Genomic DNA, 10,776 nt, shown 5'->3' on the forward strand with positions numbered 1-10,776 from the left:
AAGATGGACAGAAAATCTCTACCTAGTAATGCATAGCTGAACAAAGACTTGGGATCAGAAGAAAATTTTAATTCACCCTTTGAAATAATGTAAAATGTAAGCTCAACGTACATCATACTGTACATTATGTCTCTAGGAAGGAAGCACGAAAAACATATGAAATAACATCAGTTAAAACACAACCGGAGCAGTTATCTAAATTAGGAAAAAAGTAAAGTTAGGAGTTTACTGTCAGTTCTATGCACTGGTTTCTTCAACAATTATTTTTTTGATTTGATAAAACTATGCTATAGGCTACTTGGAAAGGGAGAGAAGTCTACAACAACATAACATTTCAAATTTAACCAAAATTAAGAGGAAATTTCCATCTATTTCAATGGATTTTAAACACACTCTTTTTCCTCCTCTTTCAGTGTTTTCCAAGTAAAAGAAATCACACCCACAGAAGCTACAGAAACCAAGCTAGAACTCCAGAAAAGATAAAGAAACTTACAGCAGCCAAAATTCTCAGCCAGGATGGACAAGATTCTGCAGTACTAATGAATTAGATTTTAAATTATATATCTATCTTTAAAAAGTACTCACAGCACAGACAGCAGTTGCCAAAAAGAGCCCTTCTGGTTCTGCAAGTACAGGACTGTGCTCCTGCTGCCATGGAAACTGAGTCCCTGCCTGCTCTGGTCCTGGTACAGTGCCACACATGCTCTCAAGCATTTAATAAATATTAATAATGCAAAAATAATATTGATGTATCAGAAATAGAACACCCAAGAAAAATAATTGGCAATAAAGCTCACTTTACATGGCTGCAGCCCAAAGGCTACTAGCCTTCCTCTAACCCAACTATAAATCCCGTTCTCTCCTAGTTTCTAACACTTGCTCTTGGCATTAACTGTAGGGTTAACCTGACCGCCAGGCCTTAGCCTAGACTGAAAGAAGCCAGGAAACCTGGAGGAAAAATTGAAACACTTCCACTAGTCCAACAGGTACCTCTGCAGTAAGCAATATGGTTGAACGTATTGAGCGCTGGACTGGTATGTAGGAGACCTCATTTCTCTTCTTGGCTCTGCTGCTGACTACTTGTGGAACTGTGAGTCACTCGGGGCCAGCTCCCACCTGCAGAAAAGCTGTAACACCATTTATTCATGTCTTCATGAGAAGCAGGGCACAGGGCTGCCAGATCAGCCTCAGCTCTGGGGAAAAAGTCACAGTCCTTGCCAGGAACAGAATCACAGCCTATCAGGGCATTATTATTAGGGCAAGACACGGAGTATGTCTCGCCCTAAGAGGCCATCAGAGATGGAACTTGAAAAATCTTCTGGCTTCTCTCCGGTTAAAATCTGGCTTTTGAAAATATTTCAGTTTGGATGGGTTTAGTTTTATTTTTCAACTAAGTTACAGCATTATTATAGCTTTTAAAGTCTAATCAGTTTGTTATCTCTTGTATTTCAGCCAGAATTTTTCACAGAGCAGAAAATCTGCATTAATTTTATCACACAGCCTTTTACCCCCTTCCCTTGTGGCTACCTAAATATTAATAATTTTAACGGGAAATAGCGAGTTAGAGTCGGCATTTTCAACACTTCCCACATGCGCACCATAGAATAGTGCAGGCTTCCCTTTGGCTAGAACAAGCTGCCTGCACTGGAGCAAAGCACACTGGAGCAGGCACTCTGCTTTTCTATCAAGGCCATGCCACAGCATCAGAAAACAAGCAGCCACACAAATTTTCATCCCTATCACTCAAACCCAGTTTACTGATTTGTTTTCCTGGGCAAAGCAAAGAAAGAAAAATTGACATCTTACATTATTTTGTAAGGCATGTAATGACACAGAAAAGCAGAGCTGAGCTGTAACATGCTTTGGGAACATCTCTGGAATTACCAGGGAAAAGTTGAGGGTAAATGGGAAAGTTGTAGAAAGGAAAAGGCCATGACAGAAGCAACAGTACAAGGACCAGGAGAATTTCACACCAAATCAAATCTACCACAAACACACTTCTAATACAACATCACAGCCTCTGAGGCACACCAAGGATATGGTAAATTTGCCAGTGAATTAAAAAAGCTGGTGCCATTAAAAAAGCTAGCAGAAACAAAAGCTGGGTGTCTGCTCTATTAGAAACAGCTAAGAGAATCAATAATTGTCAGACGTTTTCAGGCCTTACAGAGTGTTTAATGGCCCTTTAGGTGGCCAGTGAAGTCAAGAAAACTCATTATTTCTAGCACTGGCAATCTCTTAGTCGAGGTGTGTCAGGTAAATGCATTCACCAACACATTACACTTGGTTCCTCCAGTCTCTTAACTGTAATCTGTTCATTTGAATTCATCTCTAAACATTTTCTGATTAATATTAAATTATCATAAGTATCTTCTACTCTAACATTAACCAATAAGAAATCTTACCTCAAACCTGTGCTTATCCTTGGTCTGTAACACCGCAGACAAAAGAGAACTGGTCTACATTGACTTTTGTTTTAGCTTTTTACACATTAAAATGCTCTGGATGAAGATTGCCTACCTTGGCTCAAAATGTAGAATATTTTAATATCGTCTGAAATGAGACTTCTGAGCACTTTGATAAACAAACCAAGTCACTGTTGGTTTTGACTGCATTTTCATCATTTCCTTCTTGAACTTAATAATTATTTTCAATCTTCCCATTCTCCTTGACCTCAGGAAAGCTTTTCAGATCACAGCTTGTTCCTGTAACTGTATCTAGAGCAACCCATGTGCTTTCTTGCTATAACACAGCAGCACTCCATAAAATCAAGTTCTCTTCACTCTGTAGCCATAACGCCTCCAGTAGCTATCCCACACACCCGAGTTCCCTCTTCAGTCTTTTCAGTGGTCCTACTCCAGTTCTATCTCTTTTTCTTTCCCAGATCATCAGCAGGAGTGATAGAAAAACAACACCTCCAGGAAAGCAGTTTCTATCCAGAGATAATAAAACTCCTGAAGTGAATGTGCCAGGAAATGGGGAAATGGAGAAGGGCATGTTTCCCCCATGTACTTAATGCTTGATTTTCTGCATAAAGGATGCAGCACAGGGAAGATAACCCAAACAATATGCAAGTTAGTTTTCTCAGAACAGACAATGAGAATATAATTCTCATTGAGAGAGTTCTGGGCCCCTCAGTTCAAGAAGGACAGGGAACTGCTAGAGAGAGTCCAGCGCAGAGCCACGAAGATGATTAAGGGAGTGGAACATCTCCCTTATGAGGAGAGGCTGAGGGAGCTGGGTCTCTTTAGCTTAGAGAAGAGGAGACTGAGGGGTGACCTCATTAATGTTTATAAATATGTAAAGGGCAAGTGTCAAGAGGATGGAGCCAGGCTCTTCTCAGTGACATCCCTTGACAGGACAAGGGGCAATGGGTGCAAGCTGGAGCACAGGAGGTTCCACTTAAATTTGAGGAAAAACTTCTTTACTGTAAGGGTGACTGAACACTGGAACAGGCTGCCCAGACAGGTTGTGGAGTCTCCTTCTCTGGAGACATTCAAAACCCGCCTGGACGCGTTCCTGTGTGATATGGTCTAGGCAATCCTGCCCCGGCAGGGGGATTGGACTAGATGATCTTTCGAGGTCCCTTCCAATCCCTAACATTCTGTGATTCTGTGATTCTGTGATAATGAAAAAAAAGGAAGAAAAGCGAATAACAACATTCACTGTGGAACACATGAGACCAGTAAACTGCTTTTGAGCCTAGCTTGCACATCAACACAGTACAGACCAGGACAGGCAGGTAACAGGCACACAGGCAAGCAAACGAGCCCTGCCTCTCTGCACCACTCTTCCCAGTGCTTCCAGTTTTGGGATGAGCATGCAAGCTGGCCATGCAACTCAGTTAACCTATCACTGACATAATCGAGAGCATATGACCGTGCATATGTCAAGGAAACCTAAAACTCTCCACATAGTGATGTGCACATATCAAAGACACACAGGCATCTCCAGAGGAACATACAGCTATCACTCAGCACAGAGAATACTGTCTCAACATTGAACATGAAGAAAAACTGGAGCAACAGATAACAGAGGACAAAAAAGTCATAGAATATATGTGGCAATTGTGACTGCCTGCTGTCTCACTTTGTCATGTCCCAAAACCTGCAAGCATGGCAAACCGTTACACTTCGGCATTTCAAAGCCACTCAGGCCATATTTAACTCTTCACAGGATCCAGATTTTATTTCTCAAATAGGCTTTTGATGTATTTTTGTTCCCGAATTCCAGCTCTAGTGAAATTTGAACTGAAAAGCAAGGAGAATACCAGGCTGCCTCCTCGGCTTTTGCATAGGTGAAACTCTCTGCAGATTCTCTGTGCACAAAGCAAGCAGAATAGGAGTCTGTCTTCCTCCCAACAGCAAGACAAGCGAGTTTCAGCTATACAGTCACATACTGTGGCCCCAAGGAAGGGCAAGGGCTGAGGCAGGGGGAGGTTTGCTGATGCTACCTATTTACCCTGAATTCTGGACATGTAGGAACAGTCTTTGAAACAGTAACTGCCTTCAGACCACATCTCATACCTGAGGCAGCCTCAATCTGATCCAGTATAAAATATCCCTATGAACAGTACTCACCAGAAAGCAACACCACAGCAAGGATGCCAATACAAAGATGGAAAATGGAGCTTTAAAAGAGAAATAGTAATTCTGCACTTGGCTGGGTCCCCTTGCAGGCAGATATTACAAAGCTGAAGAGGCCTTGCAGCTTGTGCTTCATTTTAGGAAACCGGTTAAGCTACTGCCTGCTTTTTGCAACTATATTCTTTGCTACATTTAAGGATTAATCAACAGTGAGACATTTAAGCAGAGGTCTTCCAGGCTCTTTTACCCACTTGCAGGTCTGGGTTAAGATAATGTGAATCCTACTTGCAGCAGAAAAATAAAATCCTGTCGAATACAAGCATCAAACTAAGAGCTCTTAACTTTGTGTCAAATATATAGTGTCTGGCTGCAATTTGCAAGTTCTTCCTTGTTTTCGCTGGCTGCAATGGCAAGCAAGAAGTAACTTGCAAAACTGGGCAAAAAGTCTCCAAGAGCCACTCCCCCATCAAAGCAGCTCTCTAGGATTTTCCATTCTGGGCGATGTGTCACACAGCAGAAGGCACCCTGGGCACACAGCTTGCAGGCCCCGAGGCCAACCTGGCCCTGCAGCGGCCACCTATCCTGAGGGAGACATAGAACAAAACCCAGCATCCCACATAGCTCAACAAAGAGTGATCCTTTGCCAAAATACTGTGCCTCAGAAAATGGACATTTTTCCCACTATAAAAATAGCTTTGGTGTTTTATAATGTTGCTGCTATACCATTAAGGAAAAGTCTTGATGACTGTGTATCTGCAAACATTCCCTGAACTACAGAATTCAGGGAATTCTATAGAATTCAGTCTTGACTTTCCAGAGTTTCCTGAGAGGAAAAAAGCTTCACTTACTTGTACAGGGAAGGAGTAAAATGCATCTAATAAATCATGTTCAAAACTGCCCTGGAGCCCTGTCCTCATTGTGTGGATCACATATAGTGCAGATCATGACAGCGCAAGCTGTAAATTGCAAATGGATTTTTGTCTTGTCAGGCCTACGCAGATTGGATTGAGCTCAAGAAAATAATTTTGCATAGAGCAGAGTCAATAGTCTTATAGAGATTTAAACTCTGTAATAGCTACCCAAGATTTCTAATTGCAGAGCTTAAGACTTGATTTCCCCAACAGTCCAAACACCATAATTTTCACTATTTTTCTCTTGGGAGTTTAGTTTCCTTTTAATAGATACACAGGAACATTTTAAGGAACTTCTCTACTCTTTTTTTTTTTTTTTTTTTTCCTTCTTTCCCATAAAATGCTATAACTTTCTGAAAACATGACAGGAAAAAGGCACCTTCATATTTAAGCAATCTGTATAAAGCTTTATATATTTCCACCGTGCACACAAGTTAGTGTCTCCTCCTTCTCTCTTGTTAACGCTTCACAAGCCACATGCCTACAGACAAATAGGCACTGTCTCCCTTCTTTCTGAAAGCCTCCTTTGCTAGAGTTCTTTGCTACCAGGATTTGTTTCCTTTTACTTCTTGTAAGGTAGTAACTATATTCATACTTACTTGCTATCTACATCTGTTTCGTTCTTTTTCTACCTTTCCCCAACAGGCAAGGCACTTTCTGCAATCCCTGTTTTCCTGCTCTTCCCTAAATCCTCAGCACTTTTCATATTGCAGGATTGATCTATTTTTTTATGGTGGCCCTTTGACTGTTTTAAATCATCAACATCACTACTAAAAGGACAAACTCTACTCAGTACTGGTTTGTAAGATGTGTTACCTGATTTGTGGAAGAGCTGAGATCATTAATTTTTCATGCTTCAGCTCCTACATTTGCCATATTCACTCAAGACATTAATCCTATGGCAGATAACTTGAACTACCAACCACAACAGAAAAGAATTACTGAATGGAAAGCAAATTCCAAGGAGACCATACAGGATGATTACTGAGATGTTCTCCTTACAGTCTAAAACTCCTTTAAAATAGCCAACATTATACCAGCAAAGCTCTAGAGAAGGGGGGGAAAGAAAGAAACAAAAAAACCCGCAAAAAAAAAACCCAAAAAAACAACATCAGTCATAATGAAAAGATGGCTTCTAGTAAGAAGCACACGGGGTGCTGCCAGGTTGTCAAGTCCCTGTTTTGCACAAACAAAATAAAAATTATCTCCTTACAGAACTGTTTAAGATACTCTTGGTTACAGAAATCTTCCAGTGCATATAGACTGTCTACCACAAGGACAAGTTTGTTTCATAAACCAATTCTTAACGCAGATGAAGACCATCCTGTCTCTTCAACAAGGGAGGATATACACAAGCAGCAATGAGCTATTGCAAATACGTTATCAACTCTGGAAAAAGCATTAGCAAGTGATAACACAGGTTATCAGGGTCCGTATCCGTACTCATTACCAGCAGGTTACCTGCATTTTCTTTTCCCTCTCCATCACCACTCCAGCATGCTGAGTTTTCCAGAACAGTTTCTTCCACTGCAAATGTTCATAAAATATTTTTAAATAAGTATCTGTTTATTACAACAGTGATAACTGAAGTGATATCTAGAAGCAAAAACACATGGAACATATTCTTTTACCCAGTGAGTGTAACTCTAAACTTCACATATGCTGAAGAGCGGTATGCATTTTTAAAAGAAAACAGTGTTCAGAAACAACATAAGCGAGAAAAATGTGCGTGAAAAACGCAATGTAAATGTCTTTCAGACTGCTTGGAGAAGCACCTGTGAAGTCAAAAAATATATATACACATATATGAACTAAATTAACAGTCTGTGAGTAATTTCTGTAGTATGCTCCCCAATCAATAATAAATATCAAATTCAGATTACAGCGAATAACTCTTCCTGATGTATCCACATCCAAAAATTCTCTTTCCTAATATCTCAAAAGTCACCATTCTACCATCATCTAGCCATCATATTTTTACCACCCCCAAACCCAACAACTGTAAAAACCCTCTGAAATAAAACTAAATCAGATGCAATTATCCATCTCACCATTCTAACATGGCACAATGCACACAGAGCTGATGTTCAACAGGATGTTGTTTTACACTCTCTTTTCTGACACAATGCTTAGCGGGTGGGTCGCAAGGAAAAGGGAAAGATAAAAAAGCAGCCCATGTACTGACCCACTCACTCACTCGTGCTAGGCAAGGAGCTCAGGCCACAAATGTACTCTTCAATGGGGAGTGTGGGGTGCAGAATCTGCTCCTCAGGATGCCACTCCAGCCATGACCCCGGCCTCCGAAACAGCAGTTCCCAAAGCCCAGCCCATAGGTCACCTGCAGCTCACCAAGCCTTTGTACAACAGCGCAGAGGGACTTTTAAATAGAAGACTTCAAGAATAACATTATCAGCCTACTCAGAGATTGCCAGCGCTTCCACAGATTACTGTCTCTCTCTGGAAACTCGGACACTTCTGAGAAAACTTACCCACACGAGTCCAAGCTAGTTCTCAGTCAGCCGTGGCTTCCCTGAGTCTTTTGTAACATTCCAAATCTAAGTTGCCTCTAACTAATGCCAATATAATTCCTGCATAAACCATTTCTATATCTGAATTAATTAATGCTGCTAACTCCCCATATAATAAACTTAGGCATATATAAATCCTATCAAGTCCTCTGAATATAAAAGCACCAGAAATAAATGTTATGTTTTATGTTACAACATCAAGACATTTCCCATGAAGAAGAGTTTGGGAATCTCTGCTCTCCTTAAACTAATCTACTTAGACTTCACTCTGAGTAAACCTGACACAGATTTATCAGTGAAGCTGTTAACAGGATAGTCGCATACTGACAAACACATAACCAATGACTCTTTTCTTGATACATGCCACTGGTCTATGAACTTTCAATAGTTAATTCAGTGAATTATAATCTGATGCACAATCAATGTATATTATCCTACAGAGAAAATTCAAGAGATGCGGTACTTGCTACAATATTTGCAACTTAAAACTTCAAATTAAAGACACTCCTCTCTACGACTTAGGCTCTGTAACTTCTTTTACAGATGCTTCTTACACTCCATGGTTGAGACAAATTCTCCTACGCTGTCAGAAACTGTAAGCAAAATAACACGAGACGTAATAACACCACAACCCTACAAACTACCCAGGGTTTACTGGGTGCCACTCACATGCACCAGGGCCACACCACAGGAGAATCCTGCCATCTTCCCAGGACTGAAAGTACGTATCTCCTTGCTCTCTCTTCCCTTACAGTACCAGGGAATCAGTCAGTGTTACGTGGCTGACCCTGCCAAGAAGTGCTACTTGTTCATCTCCCTTCTCCTCATCATGACTGCACTCACATATTTAAACACAAAACTCACACCAACCCCGCATCTTGTGGCGATGCTTATAAGTGAGCAGCGTTTCACACGAGCACCTGCCGCTGGCCCTCAGCACGGACCTCCCTCGGGGTCCAACATCTCCCCCAGCTCCCCTGAGGACACAAGCTGCGCCGCTTTCTTTAGGCGCTCTGAGCAGAAACGTTGCTGGAGGCGAGGGCGGAACCTCAGGGCGGGCAGGGAGCTGCCAGGTGAGCGCTTCCGCATCACCCCCGGGTGTCCCTGGCCGAGCCAGCCCGGCCGCGGCCGGCACCGAGGAGCCGCTGCCCCGCGGCGGGCCCGGCCGCCGCGTCACGGATCGGCTGCTCCCGGCAGCCAATCGGCGCCGGAGCCGGGACGGCGCGACTTCATTCATTCATTCATAAAAAAGAGGAGAGGCGCAGCGCAGCTGGGGGCGCGCCCCGCCAGGCCCGCCGCGGGGACGGCCCCGGCCCCCGGCTCCCCGCCCCATCGTGCCAGGGGACGGACACTCACGGCAATCCGCCTCGTCGCTGTTGTCCGAGCAGTCGTCGTCCTCGTCGCATTTCCAGATGGCGGGGATGCACCGCTCGTTCCGGCACTGGAACTGGTCCTCCTCGCACTCTTTGACGGCGCCTGCGAGACACGGGGCCGCGCCTGGGTCAGAGGGGCGCGCTCCCACGGCGGGGCGGCGGGAGCATCCCGGGGCCGCCTCGCCGCCCGGTCCCGGCAGCGCACAAACCGGGCAGGGCGCCGGGAGCCGGCGGCCGAGGGTGGGGGCTGGGTCTGGGCTCGCCAGGGCAGAGCGGCTCGGTGCGGGGCTGGGGGGGACGAGCCTCCGCGGGAGGACGGCGGTGATCCCGGAGCTGCTTTGTGCTGGGATAAAAGGTACCATTCCCGTGCTTCCCCGCATTGTTTTAAAGGCAGGGGGAAACGGAGCCTGGGAATAGAAGACGGTTAAACCCGAAATGCAAGACAAAGAAAAATTATGAAGCACACCGATGCTGGGACCTCCTGCGCGTCCGTTACCGGGACAAAACGCGCACATACCTGGGGACGCGGGGGGTGACGGGCACCGCCGCCGTCCCGGGAAAGGGGAACTGACCCAACTAAAGTTGAGGGCGGGGGAGGACGGAGCAAATCTGCTTTGCAGACACGGTGCAGCGCTGCTTTCGTGAGGCACAAATCTCCTCAGAAAGGGATTAAAGGTGGCAGCTCCTGTCACCAGCGGTCGGGTCGCATTCGCCCGCTGAAGAGCGTGCCCGGTCCCCACAGGTCGCAACCCCCGAGCGTGCCCGGCCCTCGCGTGGGGCACCGCGGCGAGTGGGTGCCCCGCGGCCGCGCACCCCTGGGTGCCCGGGCAGGCAGGACGCCTCCCCGGGAGCTCCGAGGCGTGCACTTGCCGCACGCCGCGGCCGCCCGGGCGCAGAGGAAGAGCCGCCGGGCCGCGCCGGACCCACCTTTGCCGTGGTGCAGCTTCAGCAGCAGCAGCTGGAGGAGCAGCAGCCGGGCGAGCGCTGGCCGGCACATGGTGCTCGCTCCCTCCGTGGCAGTGTGCGGGGTGCGCGCAGCCGGCGCGCCGCTCGCTGCCCCGTGCCGAGTGCGGCCGGCGCCGCCCCCGCCCCGCCGCGCGCCGCCGCCGCGCCGTGACGCGCCCCGCTGGGCGGGCCCCGCGCGCTGCCGCCACCGGAGGGAGCGGCCCCCGCCCCTCCCGCCCAGCGCCGCCGCCGGGACGAGCCCCGGAGGGGCCGTACCCGGAGGGACACCCGCGGGGCACCGCCCTCGGCACGCCCGCGCAGCGGCGGCCACCGAAAGCCGCGCAGGTGGCACACGCCGCGCTCGGGCACGCACTTCCAGGCCTGTCTGCGGAGGCCGGTGGCCTTCGCCGCGGCGGCGGCGGCGGGGCTGGCA

General features: G+C 46.4%; 1 protein-coding gene across 2 annotated transcripts in view; it reads right to left on the reverse strand.

The window, feature by feature from the left end:
- The window catches only part of LRP8 (LDL receptor related protein 8), a 192,246-nt gene extending 181,841 nt beyond the window's left edge, over positions 1-10,405 (reverse strand). For both annotated transcript variants that reach the window (XM_068405864.1, XM_068405863.1), the window contains exons 1-2: positions 10,326-10,405; positions 9,382-9,501 (exon numbers count right to left, since the gene is read on the reverse strand). In XM_068405864.1, coding sequence (XP_068261965.1) covers positions 9,382-9,501; positions 10,326-10,395 — 190 coding nt within the window. In that variant the 5' untranslated portion in view covers positions 10,396-10,405. The remainder of the gene's footprint in view (positions 1-9,381; positions 9,502-10,325) is intronic.
- Positions 10,406-10,776: the final 371 nt, after the last annotated feature.

The sequence above is a fragment of the Nyctibius grandis genome, chromosome 8 (genome assembly GCF_013368605.1).
Source record: "Nyctibius grandis isolate bNycGra1 chromosome 8, bNycGra1.pri, whole genome shotgun sequence".
Taxonomy (NCBI): Eukaryota; Metazoa; Chordata; class Aves; order Nyctibiiformes; family Nyctibiidae; genus Nyctibius; species Nyctibius grandis.